At 42.3% G+C, this 16612-nt stretch overlaps 4 protein-coding genes and 3 non-coding genes across 7 annotated transcripts in view; all 7 read right to left on the bottom strand.

Annotated features, from left to right (window-relative positions):
- LOC143206138 (large subunit ribosomal RNA) overlaps window positions 1–1216 on the bottom strand; it is a 4098-nt gene extending 2882 nt beyond the window's left edge. The window contains exon 1 of the ribosomal RNA XR_013008147.1: window positions 1–1216. This exon is cut by the window's left edge and continues 2882 nt beyond it. This is a non-coding gene — a ribosomal RNA (large subunit ribosomal RNA).
- The window catches only part of LOC143206134 (histone H2B), a 36800-nt gene extending 23668 nt beyond the window's left edge, over window positions 1–13132 (bottom strand). The window contains exon 1 of the mRNA XM_076419003.1: window positions 11917–13132. The gene's annotated coding sequence lies outside the window, so the exon portion shown is untranslated. The remainder of the gene's footprint in view (window positions 1–11916) is intronic.
- LOC143206136 (5.8S ribosomal RNA) lies at window positions 1636–1790 on the bottom strand. Its single transcript, XR_013008145.1, has one exon. It is a non-coding gene; the product is annotated as a 5.8S ribosomal RNA (ribosomal RNA).
- Window positions 2499–4487, bottom strand: LOC143206137 (small subunit ribosomal RNA). Its single transcript, XR_013008146.1, has one exon. It is a non-coding gene; the product is annotated as a small subunit ribosomal RNA (ribosomal RNA).
- LOC143206132 (histone H2B) lies at window positions 7381–7752 on the bottom strand. Its single transcript, XM_076419001.1, has one exon. The coding sequence runs from the start codon at window positions 7750–7752 to the stop codon at window positions 7381–7383; it is 372 nt and encodes a 123-aa protein (XP_076275116.1).
- Window positions 12326–13126, bottom strand: LOC143206135 (histone H2B). Its single transcript, XM_076419004.1, has one exon. The coding sequence runs from the start codon at window positions 13087–13089 to the stop codon at window positions 12718–12720; it is 372 nt and encodes a 123-aa protein (XP_076275119.1). The 5' UTR covers window positions 13090–13126; the 3' UTR covers window positions 12326–12717.
- Window positions 13133–15820: 2688 nt separating the features above from the next.
- On the bottom strand, window positions 15821–16192 carry LOC143206133 (histone H2B). Its single transcript, XM_076419002.1, has one exon. The coding sequence runs from the start codon at window positions 16190–16192 to the stop codon at window positions 15821–15823; it is 372 nt and encodes a 123-aa protein (XP_076275117.1).
- Between the last annotated feature and the right edge of the window lie 420 nt (window positions 16193–16612).

Below are 16612 nucleotides of genomic sequence, written 5' to 3'. Positions count from 1 at the left end.
CAGCTACTAGATGGTTCGATTAGTCTTTCGCCCCTATACCCAGTTCCGACGATCGATTTGCACGTCAGAATCGCTACGGACCTCCATCAGGGTTTCCCCTGACTTCGTCCTGACCAGGCATAGTTCACCATCTTTCGGGTCCCAGCGTGTACGCTCTTGGTGCGCCTCTTCTCGCGATGAGAACGAGACGCCCCGGGAATGCGAAGCGGCCACTTTTAAGGGTAAACCGCCCATCTTCCCTGAGTTCGTGCGAGACGAACTTTCACTTTCATTACGCCTTTAGGTTTAGTGATTCCCAATGACTCGCGCACATGCTAGACTCCTTGGTCCGTGTTTCAAGACGGGTCCTGAAAGTACCCAAAGCTATAGCGTCGCCGATCGGTCTAGGTCTGTTCGAGAACCTCGTCGCCAACAGTCATCAGAGGTCGGAAACGGCACCGGGTCCGATTACCGACGTGCATCTGACGCGCTTGCGACGAGCCGAACGCTAACGAGTAGCGGCCTTAAACCATTCGGTATACCGTCGAGCGAGTCGACCGCGAACACGAGGGTCCGTAAACGAAAACGGCGCGAACCGCAGTCTACGGTCTCCACCTCGAGCCTTAAGCCGACGCCCAACGGATCGCGACGTCCTACAAGGAGAAAAGTGCACGCGTTCGTCGCCGGATCGACGTACGAAAGGCGCGCGCAACGCCGAAACGTCACGTGTCACGCGATCGCACGCCGCCTACTACGAGCCGCGAATGAATTTCTCCCTTCGACCTTTCGGGTTTCTCAGGTTTACCCCTAAACGGTTTCACGTACTCTTGAACTCTCTCTTCAAAGTGCTTTTCAACTTTCCCTCACGGTACTTGTTCGCTATCGGTCTCGTGGTTATATTTAGCCTTAGATGGAGTTTACCACCCGCTTAGGGCTGCACTCTCAAGCAACCCGACTCTAAGGAGAGATCCTCTCGCCGTCAGTCACGGTCGCTACGGGCCTGGCACCCTCTATGGGCTGTTGCCCCGTTCAAGATGGACTTGGACGCGCGACGTAACGTCGAGATAATGGACCCTCCCGAACACCACATTTCCCGGCGCCCGATGTCGGTCGCGGGATTCGGTGCTGGGCTAATCCCTGTTCGCTCGCAGCTACTAAGGGAATCCTAGTTAGTTTCTTTTCCTCCGCTTAGTAATATGCTTAAATTCAGCGGGTAGTCTCACCTGCTCTGAGGTCGCTAGTTTAATATGCGTGGCGCTCGTAATCATCATAATAATGAAGATTAGGAGCCAATACGAAATATAAAAGTTTAGAATGGAAAAGACGCGCCGTCGAAAAACGGTGTTTTCTCCCTCGTATTCGAGAGACAACGCACCTACGATCCGACGTCGATTAAAAACTAATTTTATCGGATACGACGATCGTATTAATGGTGCGCGCTACGTTTATCACAAAAACGTGCGAACGACCGTTTTAAACACGTCTCATCCCTTTCATATTCGTACGACCCGTACGAGAGAGTTAGGTCACACGTACGGGTCCGCTGTCACGTTTTAGAACGTCGCGATCGAATCGCGCTTATACGCTCAGCACGCTCAGACATTTCTCGTCGATCGCGAAGATCAAAGAAAATCCGAGCAGTCTTGAAATGAGATACGACCCTCAGCCAGGAGTGGTCCGGGTATGAGATCCCAGGACCGCAATGTGCGTTCGAAATGTCGATGTTCATGTGTCCTGCAGTTCACAAGTTGACGCGCAATTAGCTGCGTTCTTCATCGACCCACGAGCCAAGTGATCCACCGTTTAGGGTAATCTTTTTTTAAGTTAGGTTTTAAACGCATATCGAAACGTTTCTATTATAAGACGACGACGACGACGACGACGCGCGCTCACGTCATAGACAGCGCTTGCGCCCCTTTCGCAGCCGCCGTCGACTTTAAAACGCTCTTACGGTTTATTTTCGTCTTCTCCACTACACACAACGAGAGGAGCGGAGACAGACTACTCGAAATGGTGACGTTCGTTGTAAATTTTCGTCGTCTCACCTCGTACGACAACAAAAGAGCATACGCTGATCATAGTTTGGCAATATTTTCGTAAACTAAATCTCACCCTTTTGGAATGAAACAAACGAAGGGTGATAAGATTTTCGTAAACTAATCACATTACCGATCATCGTATATGTTCGTCGATATGAGGATCGAAACGTCGATTAGAAATATAATTGGCAAAATCGTTTTATTTTGCGCTCGATTTGTCCATTTATAACGAAATCCGTCGTAGGCCGACGATTATTACTCGTCGTCCTATATAACAACATCTTCATCGTATATATCTCCGCTTTCGGGCGTACATCTTTTAAAACCATATATTATAGGTACCCGAAAACAGCTACGTTGACGACGTCGAAATTCGATCGGAACTTCCGAACTTCGTAGATGGCTCTTTAACGTTCGACAATGATTTTTACAGACTTGTACGTTTACCTATTATATATATATAGGCATAACAACACACTGTAATGATCCTTCCGCAGGTTCACCTACGGAAACCTTGTTACGACTTTTACTTCCTCTAAATGATCAAGTTTGGTCATCTTTTCCTACACATCGACGACGCCGAAACGCCATCGCGTGTCGATCCGAAGACCTCACTAAATCATTCAATCGGTAGTAGCGACGGGCGGTGTGTACAAAGGGCAGGGACGTAATCAACGCGAGCTTATGACTCGCGCTTACTGGGAATTCCTCGTTCATGGGGAACAATTGCAAGCCCCAATCCCTAGCACGAAGGAGGTTCAGCGGGTTACCCGGGCCGCTCGGCCAGGGAAGACACGCTGATTCCTTCAGTGTAGCGCGCGTGCGGCCCAGAACATCTAAGGGCATCACAGACCTGTTATTGCTCAATCTCGTGCGGCTAGAAGCCGCCTGTCCCTCTAAGAAGAATAGTTTGTACGCCGACAGTAAAAACCGCGCACGAACCGCGAAACCCGAAAGCAACGCGGCCGGCGGGCCTTTAGGATGTCAAAAAGCGCCTAGTTAGCAGGCTAGAGTCTCGTTCGTTATCGGAATTAACCAGACAAATCGCTCCACCAACTAAGAACGGCCATGCACCACCACCCACCGAATCAAGAAAGAGCTCTCAATCTGTCAATCCTTCCGGTGTCCGGGCCTGGTGAGGTTTCCCGTGTTGAGTCAAATTAAGCCGCAGGCTCCACTCCTGGTGGTGCCCTTCCGTCAATTCCTTTAAGTTTCAGCTTTGCAACCATACTTCCCCCGGAACCCAAAAGCTTTGGTTTCCCGGAAGCTGCCCGTCGAGTCATATTAGGGAACGTCGACGGATCGCTAGCTGGCATCGTTTAAGGTTAGAACTAGGGCGGTATCTGATCGCCTTCGAACCTCTAACTTTCGTTCTTGATCAATGAAAGCGTTTTTGGCAAATGCTTTCGCTTCTGTTCGTCTTGCGACGATCCAAGAATTTCACCTCTAACGTCGCAATACGAATGCCCCCATCCGTTCCTATTAATCATTACCTCGGGGTTCCGAAAACCAACAAAATAGAACCGAGGTCCTATTCCATTATTCCATGCATACAGTATTCAGGCGAAATTTTAGCCTGCTTTGAGCACTCTAATTTGTTCAAAGTAAACGTGCCGGCCCACCTCGACACTCAGTAAAGAGCACCGCGGCAGGATTGAGTTGGGCCGTCGTAACCACGACGCGCACAACACGCACGCCGAAACGCACGCGCGACGGCGACGCGACACGACTAAGCCCACCGGCAGGACGTCTCGCGAAAAACACGCCAGTTAACACCGCGAACGATGAACCGGCGGCGCGAGACACAAATTCGACTACGAGCTTTTTAACCGCAACAACTTTAATATACGCTATTGGAGCTGGAATTACCGCGGCTGCTGGCACCAGACTGGCCCTCCAATTGATCCTCGTTAAAGGGTTTAGAGTGTACTCATTCCGATTACGGGGCCTCGGATGAGTCCCGTATCGTTATTTTTCGTCACTACCTCCCCGTGCCGGGAGTGGGTAATTTGCGCGCCTGCTGCCTTCCTTGGATGTGGTAGCCGTTTCTCAGGCTCCCTCTCCGGAATCGAACCCTGATTCCCCGTTACCCGTTACGACCATGGTAGGCGCAGAACCTACCATCGACAGTTGATAAGGCAGACATTTGAAAGATGTGTCGCCGGTGCGAGACCGTGCGATCAGCTTAAAGTTATTCAGAGTCACCAAGTTGTACGATGACGAGCGCGAACCCGAAACCGATTGGTTTTGATCTAATAAAAGCACTCCTTCCATCTCTGGTCGGAGCTCTGTTTGCATGTATTAGCTCTAGAATTACCACAGTTATCCAAGTAATTGTGGGTACGATCTAAGGAACCATAACTGATTTAATGAGCCTTTCGCGGTTTCACCTTAATTCGGTATGTACTGAGACATGCATGGCTTAATCTTTGAGACAAGCATATGACTACTGGCAGGATCAACCAGGGAACTGTTCTTATTATTTTATCGACACGAAGCAGATAAAACAAATACAGACACAGTTTATTTTATAAGTTTGACTTATAAAGAAACGTGTGCGTAAGACGACGATATATAATATATATCGACGACTAATAAAAAGGAGGTGCATGATAGCGCGCCTAGACGACGGAAAAACCGGTCCGAGGCGCCACGCTCTTACATTTTAATATTAGTTGTCTAATAAAACAAAACGATATCATCATCTTAGACACATCTTTTGTTTTTTTTATACACAACCGATCGACTAGGCACCCAATTATCTCGATTATCGACGACGATCGTCGACTACGTCGAAAATTGGATGCCGCAAAATATCGTTCGGCGTTTATAAGACCTCGAAAAACATTCTCTCCGAACCCTTCGCTAGATAGAAATATATAAAGCGACAAGGAAACCTCGTACGAGAAACGTTTCGTGATTTTTTATTTTATTCTCGCTCGGAGAGCAGAGAGCTATCGCAAAATGTGTTGCTGTTTTATGAACGTTCCGATGAAAAACCGATACGTCCATAAAAATAATAATTCCAATCGCATATGAATCGTGGATCATCTTCTTCTAACGAAGCCGAATGTTCCCGCCGAATTCGCGATCTCGCAGTGATACCGTCGTCGTCGTCGTACGCTTCCCGATATATCGAAAAAAACCGACCAGGAAGAACAACGAAACGACGATACAAAATCGCGAGAGCGTTACGAATATATAATAACACGACGAAATACGCTTTTTATTTAGATAAATAAAAAAATACGGTTCGGATCTTATATATTAACATATAATATGTAATACCACCTTCGCTGATCAAAAGCCACTCGGTAAAAGTGTCACAGCGCCGGTCGACCCGACCCGTCGTATCCGTCTCTCGTATCGCCCCACGTAGAAGCGCACACGATTTAAGCGCGGGTCTCTCGCCAGCTATCGGAAATGTATGGGTGTTTTAGAACAGATCGTTTATACGGACGTTGCGCAAATTTTTCGTTTTTACGTCTGCCCGTTCTCGTTATTATCGGAATGTTCCGATGAATAAACTTTAGCTTTAGACAACGTGAACTTCTAAAGCAATAATTTTAACCTCTCGTGTTAATACGTCCTCAGGCCGTTTCTAGACTGCCGATCACGTTCTTTAAAAGTCGGAAAATTCCGATCCATAAAATTATGCTAGTAGAATGTAAAGATCCTTCATAGGATGGATACTGTCACATATCGATACGGCGATCGGAGTAAAACTGTTCTCACGTATTTCAGGACATTTTAGGTTGTTACGTCGGCCCGTTCGTTATTATCGGTATATACCTATGAATAAATGTTTTGCTTGTAGAACGTAAGATTCCAAAAGAATGATTCGCCGAAACGATGGTGCACCCTTACGATCGGATATTTGCCGCTTATTGGCCATTTTCTATAATTCATCCGTTAGATATCGTTTATCGACTACGGATAAGGTTTTCCGATATCAGAATGTTCCTAAGGATGATTCGAAAGTGATTTGAACGAAGAATTTGATAGAATGAATCCTTTATTTATCCATTGAGTACAGGGTACGGAGTGTCTGCGGGGTCAGCTAATATATTATATTTCTCTCTCGACGTAATGGTAACTCGAAGTCCGAACCGCGCTCATGAAGCTCGGTTTCAATCCAATCCATGTTGGTCGGTTCCTCGAGAGGAACGCCGTATCTTCGCGGTCGACCGCCTAATGAATCAGGTGGTAAAAGTCCAAGCCCAGCGCGGCAACGGCAGGCGCGTTCAACGTTTTAACTGCCAATTCTACGGTCATTCATCGGCCAACTGTAAAGCCACTCCGGCCTACGTCAAGTCCCAAAGACAGAAATTCCCCGCCGAAATGCACCAACTGTTGAGAACCATACACCGCAAATTACTCGGGATGCAAGTGCCGACCTACTCCAAAAACAACCAAACCCAAAAGACCAATTCCTCCCCCCACTCATGTACGGGGAACTCAAGATAACAGTCGTCTGGCTGGTCTGGATTCCACTAGAACACGAACCCGATCTCCATTGGCGAAATACTCTTCGGAACATATTCAGATGACCAAGGAGATTTTCAGGCCATTTTCAACGCCATCAACCACACAGCTATTGGAAGAATTACTATCGGCCGGGATAATAGATGAGTTGGAACTTGGGCTTATTGCTCCAAGCGAACCAACTCACTACTCCTCCAATCGACCGACAATAATTGACTTTTTTATCTATCAAAATTCGAATCAAGCCTCTGACCTGCAAGTACTCCAAGATATCGATTCTGACCACAGGCCTATCCTCCTCACCCACCATCAGCGATTTTCCACTGAGTTCCACTGTCCCCAAGCAAGGTCAACCTAGTAAACGAAAAAAAAAGTATCTTCTCTTTGACGATCCTCATTATATTAGGACGATAGTTCCATTCTAAATTCTTGATTAATTACAGTTCCTATTTGTTCATTTCGAGACGTTCCCGTGATTAATACTTATCGTGTAGAAATTAGCCACAATCCACAATTAGCCACAGTTAGGAAAAATAAATTAATTATCATATAGTCATAAACGTAATAAAAATGAATACACATATTTTCGAAGTCACTCCAGAAATACTTTACCTTATTTTTAAATAACAATCTCGGGCCGTACCATTTTTACAAAACTTATTCTATATACTTACTATATAACAGATTATAATGATATAATATAATTCAATACAATAACTACAATATATATATATATATCTGAAAATTCTGTTTTTATAAAATGTCAGCTACTGTTTAACATTTCATTTTTTAAAATGTATATCCAATTGTGGTTCTGAAAAGAACCGATTTTGCAGGTAAGTAGTATATTGAAACACACATAGGTATGTGAATTAATTTACTTAGAACTGGTATATTTGGTGACTGCTTTGGTACCTTCGCTAACGGCGTGCTTAGCCAACTCACCGGGTAACAATAACCTAACGGCGGTTTGGATTTCTCTGCTCGTGATCGTTGATCTCTTATTGTAATGGGCGAGACGCGACGCTTCGGCGGCTATCCTTTCGAATATATCGTTCACGAAAGAATTCATGATCGACATGGCCTTGCTGGAGATACCCGTATCGGGATGAACCTGCTTTAAAACTTTGTATATGTAAATCGCATAGCTTTCCTTCCTCCTGCGCTTCTTTTTCTTGTCGCTCTTAGAGATATTTTTCTGGGCTTTTCCGGCTTTCTTGGCCGCCTTACCGCTTGTCTTCGGTGGCATTTCGAAATAAAAATCCCGACGTCTCACGTACCTCAAAGAGTACTTAACTAAAAAAATGCCTTTAATTCTAGAACTTATAACATTCGAAGGAACACTTCTAAGCCCCGCCCATAGCCCGAGTTAGAGTCTGATTGGTCGCGTATGATATAACGAGTTTGGCTCGCGGACAAAATTCCAGGCCGATCTGTAAGAAATTTCCAGTACCGTTTTTGATTTAAAGGTGAGCAGTATCTAACAACGATCGAGATTAACATGTCCGGACGTGGTAAAGGCGGAAAAGTGAAGGGAAAGGCGAAGTCTCGTTCCAATCGTGCGGGATTACAATTTCCTGTCGGTCGTATTCACCGACTTCTAAGGAAAGGAAATTATGCCGAACGCGTAGGGGCCGGTGCTCCCGTTTACTTAGCTGCCGTAATGGAATATCTGGCGGCCGAAGTTCTCGAGTTGGCGGGTAACGCCGCTAGAGACAACAAGAAAACAAGGATTATCCCTAGGCATTTACAATTGGCCATCAGAAACGACGAGGAATTGAATAAACTGTTATCTGGCGTTACTATTGCCCAGGGCGGCGTCTTGCCTAACATTCAAGCAGTATTATTGCCTAAAAAGACAGACAGCAAAACCAAATAGATAACGCAAACCGTTTAAAGTTTTGCATACGCCCTTTAATATCGGTCCTTTTCAGGGCCAACAAAATCGTATAAAAAAGAAGTTAGAATACGCGTTCTTATTAAAGAATAAATATTAACTAGAAAATTTATAAATAATCTGATCTGTACTGAATATTCCTTTATTACTGTTTTAGAGTATCGATCGATCGGTTCCCTAATTAGTTACGGCTCTATCTAGAAAATAATCATTTAAGTAATAATAAGATAATAAATAAATTATATAAATATTCTTTCTTTTATAAAGTTATATTGTGGTTCTGAAAAGAACCGTTTTTTTTTCTATTAAAAAAATACGGTCTTGGACGAACGTATTTTTTAGGGAAGTCGTAGCACGTCCAGGAGTGTCGGGATATTTGTAATTTTCAACTCCGTGTCTTCTTGATCTGACGATGAAATGTGTCGCCTGTTTAATATATCGTCATACGTAGTAGAAATAGTTTTATTTCTTTTTCTTTGGTGATACTGGTTTTTTAGTTTTCGCACCTTCACCAGCGGCAACACGAACAGTTGAGGTCGTCGTCTTAGCACTTTTCGGTTTAGGCGCCTTGGGCTTTTTCGTAGGTCCGGCTTTATTAGATTTTTTCGCTTTGGAAGGCGATTTCGGGGATCTTGCGGCCGTGTTGCTTTTTGCTGCTTTCGAAGATGAACTATTAGCGGCGGCATTGGAAGCGGACGTAGTCGTGGCGGCGGTAGATTTCTTTCCTGTTTTCTTTTCGACGGCTTTTTTGGCAGAAGCTTTTTTCTCGGCCAAAGTTGCAGATTCACCTTTCTTACTTTTAGCTGTGGTTTTCTTAGTTGAGGCGGAGGCGGCGGTCGTCTTTTTTTCCGTTTTCTCTGAGGTTTTTTTGGCAGACGCTTTTTTACCACCGGCTGTCGTAGCTGTCGCGGCACCTCCTACTGGTTTTCGTTTATTTTTCTGTCCGGTTTTGGCAGTGGCCGTTTTTCTTTTCTTCGTACCTGCGGCTGTCGTACCTCCTGCTTTACGTGCCGAAGCCGCTAATTTAAATGATCCGGAAGCTCCTTTGCCCTTCGTTTGTACCAAAACACCCGAAGCGATCCACGTCTTTATATATTTCTTTATAAAGGGCGATAATTTGTCAGCATCCACTTTGTAATTGGCCGCTATGTATTTTTTAATAGCTCTGAAGGAAGTTCCGCCTTTCTCTTTCAATCCTTTAATTGCACTCGTTACCATATCAGCGATCGGAGGATGACTAACTTTCGATTTAGAACTCTTCGCCTTGCTCGAAGTGGATTTTTCTTTCTTCCCTCCTGCAGACGAACCTGCGCTACCGGCTGTAGCTGATGCGGCTCCCGTAGCCGACACCGAAGATGAATTCGACCCGGCCGGTGTGCCTGTTGACGATGCGTTAACAACGGCGGCGGAATTTCCTCCACTCCCTTGATTCGACGAAGGAGAAACCGCTTGTCCGCTAATATCGACGTCCGACATTCTGATATAATTTCTTAATTTTCTTATAAGAACGTTCTAATCACGATTCGTTTGACAAAGTTACGTACGTGCGTATGCTTCTCGTTCGCGTATTTTAACTGTCTGGCGGTCGCTCTCATTTAATGCGTACCCTATATGATATGAGCCGAACGGAGGACTGAACGGTCGAGCGCGAACGACGTTCCATATTCCGGCTTCGTCGAAACGTTCATCGAGCTTGGAACCGTTTACTTATTTCTCATATTAAATACATAAATCCTTTAGAATATCATACGATTTATGTTCGAGGCGTTAAAAGATAAAACGTAGTAGAAGTAGCAAACTTTACCAATAAATTTTACGTTGACTATCGTCTTAGAAGGAAGCACAAAATCAAGCGTTGCTCTCGATTCCGTCGAAACTACCAATTTACATTCGAGTTATAGACTTTCGGTTATAACTATGAAAATATATCTTTTCAAATCTACGTCCCCCGATATATCGTCTTTTGATATAAATGCAATTCCGTACAGATCTAATGCTATTATTGGAGAAACGAGACATATTATTCCTAATTGATGCGGTACAGATTGTTCGTTGTCCAAAACGAATCTATATCGAAACGTACCGTTGTCGAATTAACTGTAAGAAAACAATGACATGAAAATTAACCGATCCTATACTAATATACTTCTTATTTAACGGTTTCTTAACACCATCCGAACTCTGGGTTACAATCGAACGTATCGGGTGAGCAACGATATCGAGACGTCTATAAGAATATCGTGTCAAACCCTTCTGTATCGATACAATGCTCATATATATTATAGTATATTTTGCTTCTTTAGTTGAAATCTGTTTTCATAAATAGTTATCTAAAGTCAATAAATACATGGAACGCGATCTCCATACATACGTGCGTAGAACTACCGTACCTTCTTTGAAATCTTAAGGATTCTCCAAGCTCATCGACGCGAAGTTTATCTCGGAGTATTTTCTCTCTAAAGGAAAACTATATTAAAGCTTCAACGAAGATTCGGTATTCGATTGTTCACCATCATTTACATTCTTGTCATTAACCTAACATTTATTATGAAATCTTATTTTAAACTTTATCTATCTTTTTATATTACGATCGTCTATTATAATGCAGTATATTTGTTACTTTACAAGTAAATCTTAGATGAAAGGAGCAGATATTTAATAAAATTTAACGTCATCTTAGTCCATTTTCGAATAATAAATTTCTTTTTTTATGCTAGTAAATTTGTGGCTCTGAAAAGAACCGTTGTTTTCTTTAGTTGAATAGATACGTTGTTCTGTTTTAATTGGTCAGCATATATAATACTTTATTTAACCGCCAAATCCGTATAGGGTTCGTCCTTGGCGTTTGAGGGCGTATACTACATCCATGGCAGTAACGGTTTTCCTTTTGGCGTGTTCGGTATAAGTGACGGCGTCTCTGATAACGTTTTCCAAAAATACTTTTAATACACCTCTGGTTTCTTCATAAATTAGACCGGATATACGTTTAACTCCACCCCGCCTAGCCAATCTTCTGATGGCGGGTTTCGTAATACCTTGGATATTATCACGAAGCACTTTACGATGCCGCTTAGCGCCTCCTTTTCCCAAACCTTTACCACCTTTACCTCTGCCCGTCATGATTTATTCAATTTAGTATTAAAAGAAAGCAAATTTATAATCGAATTGTGCAGCGTACACCTCGAATACTACGGGTAACTATTTCAATTTCAAATCCTACCATGGGTTTTGTTGAGTTCGAATCGGGTCCCGCCCACAGATGCTAGCCGGACCAATCAGAATATCTTCACACATTATTAAAAAGGGAGATTTCTTTGACACCTTCGATCAGTTTCCAAAAGTTCGTTGGTGCTTGCGCTTGTAATTCTTCCTACACGTTTGAAGTCAGACCCGTTTAGACGATGGCTCGTACCAAGCAAACTGCTCGAAAATCAACCGGAGGTAAGGCTCCCAGAAAACAATTGGCTACTAAAGCAGCCAGGAAAAGCGCTCCCGCTACCGGTGGTGTTAAAAAACCGCATCGTTACAGACCCGGTACGGTCGCTCTAAGAGAAATCCGACGCTATCAGAAGAGTACCGAATTATTGATTAGGAAATTGCCTTTCCAACGATTGGTTCGCGAAATCGCTCAGGATTTCAAGACCGATTTACGTTTCCAAAGTTCGGCAGTGATGGCTTTGCAAGAAGCTAGCGAGGCCTATTTGGTTGGTCTCTTTGAAGACACCAATTTGTGTGCGATCCATGCTAAACGAGTAACTATCATGCCTAAGGACATTCAATTAGCCAGACGCATTAGAGGCGAACGTGCATAAATGCTACGGCTGTCCTATATTAAGGTCGTTTTTTGTATTTATATGAAAAAAAAAAGGTTCTTCTCAGAACCACCAACTTCTATTAGAAAAAAGAGACATTGATATTTTTTCCGTTTATATGACGCTTTAGTTATAATATTTGTGAATTGAATTTAGAATATTATGCTCACAAATATATTGTGAATATTGAGGAATCCTTAGTAATAAGGTGTGAACACCTGCTGGATTGACTTGAAGTTTATATCACGATAAGAAAGGGGTATCACATATACTGTTATTATGTTACCGTAAAGGAATGAATATATAAAATAAAATATTTTTTTCTGGATATTTTAACATTTTTATGAACGATTACTATATTTTAATTTATTTGACTTCGTATATATCCTATCTTCTTAACAATAGTTTATTTCTTTTTTTCTTCTTTAAACATTTTGGGGCTCTGAAAAGAGCCGTTTTCCACCCTTCATATTATTATGATCACCTTCAAAATAATATATTTCGTTTACTTAGAACTGGTATATTTAGTGACAGCTTTGGTACCTTCGCTAACGGCATGCTTAGCCAATTCACCGGGTAACAATAACCTAACGGCGGTTTGGATTTCTCTGCTCGTGATGGTCGATCTTTTATTGTAATGGGCGAGGCGCGACGCTTCGGCGGCTATCCTTTCGAATATATCGTTCACGAAAGAATTCATAATCGACATGGCCTTGCTGGAAATACCCGTATCGGGATGAACCTGCTTTAAAACTTTGTATATGTAAATCGCGTAGCTTTCCTTCCTCCTACGCTTCTTTTTCTTATCGCTCTTAGAAATGTTTTTCTGGGCTTTTCCAGCCTTTTTTGCCGCTTTACCGCTTGTCTTCGGTGGCATTTTAAACGAATGAGATTCGCGACCTACCCATACAGCAAAAGATAAAAGACTAAACCGAAATATACCTATAGTCGTTTAATTATTTGATAAATGACGCTACACTTCTAAGCTCCGCCCATTCTTGGCGTTATGTCGTAGAAAGCTCTGATTGGTCGAGTAGGAAACGTACTAGTGTTTTGAGAAGTTGCCGAATAAAAGCTATTCGCTGGACAGTTCACTGCCAGTTGTTCATTCGTTGTCGAAAGGACGTGAGCGTTGTCGCCATTAGTTTTTCGGTTATTTTTAGTTTAAAAAAGTTAGCAATACAATGTCTGGACGTGGTAAGGGTGGAAAAGTGAAGGGAAAGGCGAAATCTCGTTCCAACCGAGCGGGATTACAATTTCCTGTTGGCCGTATTCACCGGCTTTTAAGGAAAGGAAATTATGCCGAACGCGTAGGGGCCGGTGCTCCCGTCTACTTAGCTGCCGTAATGGAATATTTGGCGGCCGAAGTTCTCGAGTTGGCAGGTAACGCCGCTAGAGACAACAAGAAAACAAGGATTATCCCTAGGCATTTACAATTGGCCATCAGAAATGACGAAGAACTGAACAAACTCCTCTCCGGTGTTACTATAGCCCAGGGCGGCGTTCTACCAAACATCCAGGCCGTATTGTTACCGAAAAAAACAGATAGTAAAACCAAATAAGTTACATGAGCCTTAGGGTTTTTGTGTCGTACAAAAACCTTTTAACTATCGGTCCTTTTCAGGACCACCAAAATAATAAAACAAAAAAAGAACTTAAAATTAAAACTCATATTATGACTTGCACTTACTAATTATTTAAAATATTCTAATAAACAGTTTAAGTACTTTAAAGATTGTTTTTTGGGTGTGTAAGATAAATTAAGAGACATTCCAATACCAATAATTATCGTTTTATTAAACAACAATTAAGTCGAAATAATATGAAGGATTTATTTCTAGCGGTTCTCCTTTAGTAAAATCGAACCGTATTATAACATCGCGCCTTGTATATAATCTATGTAATTAACGATGAATTTAAGGGGCGGTCTATTTATTAAGTATAGAGTTTTGGAATCCAAACCCTCAAATAATTAGGGCCAGTTATACTTAAATTATTATTTTAAATAAAATTATGATGATTGTAATGATTGAAAGATTATCCTTAAATCCTAATAGAGCTTCCGTTTTTTAAATATCGATAAATTTGTGGTTCTGAAAAGAACCGTTGTTTAATTTTTCTAAAATTAATTTTGAGGGTCACATTTCACGTTAGTTCGCGAATAAAATGTGACTTAACCTCCAAACCCGTATAATGTACGTCCTTGACGTTTCAAGGCGTATACTACATCCATTGCGGTAACGGTTTTTCTTTTGGCGTGTTCGGTATATGTAACGGCATCTCTGATGACGTTTTCCAAAAACACTTTTAAAACACCTCTGGTCTCTTCGTAAATCAGACCAGATATACGTTTTACGCCGCCTCGTCTAGCCAATCTTCTAATGGCGGGCTTCGTAATACCTTGGATATTATCACGAAGCACTTTACGATGCCGCTTGGCTCCTCCTTTTCCCAAACCTTTACCACCTTTACCTCTGCCGGTCATCTTTTATCGAACCTAATACAAAAAAAATAAATGATCTCGAATAAGTAGCGCGCTCACAACACGAGTGCTACGGACAACTGTTGTCGATTACATTCAATCAGCCCGGTTTTGTAGACTTAGGATTGAGTTCCGCCCACTGGCACAAAACGGACCAATCAGATTAGATAACATGTTATAAAAAGGACTCTCTGATTTTATGACCGAATCAGTCCGAAAGGGGTCGCCGTCGTTTGCGTTTGTTAATTTTTCTCATTACCTCTATTTTAAAAATATGGCTCGTACCAAGCAAACTGCGCGAAAATCAACAGGAGGTAAAGCTCCTAGGAAACAATTGGCTACCAAAGCGGCCAGGAAAAGCGCTCCAGCTACCGGTGGCGTTAAGAAACCACATCGCTACCGACCTGGGACGGTCGCTTTGCGGGAGATTCGTCGTTATCAAAAGAGCACCGAATTATTGATTAGGAAATTACCTTTTCAACGATTGGTTCGCGAAATCGCTCAAGATTTCAAGACCGATTTACGTTTTCAAAGTTCGGCGGTAATGGCTTTACAAGAGGCCAGCGAAGCTTATTTAGTTGGCCTTTTTGAGGATACTAATTTATGTGCGATACATGCAAAGCGAGTAACCATCATGCCCAAGGATATTCAGCTAGCCAGACGTATCAGAGGCGAACGTGCCTAAACTTTATTTTCTATCATTTATAATACTCTACTTATAGTCGTATTTTGCAACAAAAAAAAACGGTTCTTTTCAGAACCACCTAAATTTAATCAAAGAAAAAGAAGATAATTCAATTAATATTCTTTTATCGATATTTATATAAACCACTAAAAGAGTTATGGATTTTTATCTCAGAGTTATATTCGACTACATGTTAGTAATTAATAACAGTCGGTGTACTTATACGCATTGTTTTTAAAAACTAAAGAAAAAATAATGTAATCACTAATAACCAAAGAATAATAATATACTGTTGATAACAAAATTTGTATTTCAATATTGGATACTACAGCTGTATAATATATAAAATTAATTTTTTTAAGATTATTTCTTTTTTTATTTATCTAAATTGTGGCTCTGAAAAGAACCGTTTTCTCCTTTATGATATTCAAGGCTTATGGTTTACTTAGAACTGGTATATTTAGTGACGGCTTTGGTACCTTCACTAACGGCGTGCTTAGCCAATTCACCGGGCAGCAATAATCGCACGGCAGTTTGGATTTCTCTGCTTGTGATAGTAGATCTTTTATTGTAATGAGCGAGACGGGACGCTTCGGCGGCTATCCTTTCGAATATATCGTTCACGAAAGAATTCATGATCGACATGGCCTTGCTGGAGATACCCGTATCGGGATGAACTTGCTTTAAAACTTTGTAAATGTAGATCGCGTAGCTTTCCTTCCTCTTGCGTTTCTTTTTCTTGTCACTTTTGGAGATATTTTTCTGAGCCTTACCGGCCTTTTTGGCCGCCTTACCGCTTGTTTTCGGAGGCATTTCGAAATAAATATTACGATATTAAAGGAACCACGAAAAGTACTAGACTAAAACAAATTTCAGGAATCCTTAGAATTTATAGGCTCCTTAAATACACTCCTAAGCCCCGCCTATTATCTGAGTTAGCCTTTCATTGGTCGCGTACGAGATCATGCGTTCGGCTTACGAACAAAATTCGTTGCTAGTATGTTGACAGTTTTAGTACAGATTTCAACTCTAAGGCGAGCGAGTTCTAGAAGCAATCGATAGTAAAATGTCCGGACGTGGTAAAGGCGGAAAAGTGAAGGGAAAGGCGAAGTCTCGTTCTAACCGAGCGGGATTACAATTCCCTGTCGGTCGTATTCACAGACTTTTAAGGAAAGGGAATTATGCCGAACGCGTAGGGGCCGGTGCTCCCGTCTACTTAGCTGCCGTAATGGA

This window comes from Rhynchophorus ferrugineus, unplaced genomic scaffold (assembly GCF_030347505.1).
Source record: "Rhynchophorus ferrugineus isolate W39M unplaced genomic scaffold, kcgeb_rfMv2 rfM556, whole genome shotgun sequence".
NCBI lineage: Eukaryota > Metazoa > Arthropoda > Insecta > Coleoptera > Curculionidae > Rhynchophorus > Rhynchophorus ferrugineus.
This window is presented reverse-complemented; position numbering and strand designations above follow the sequence as displayed.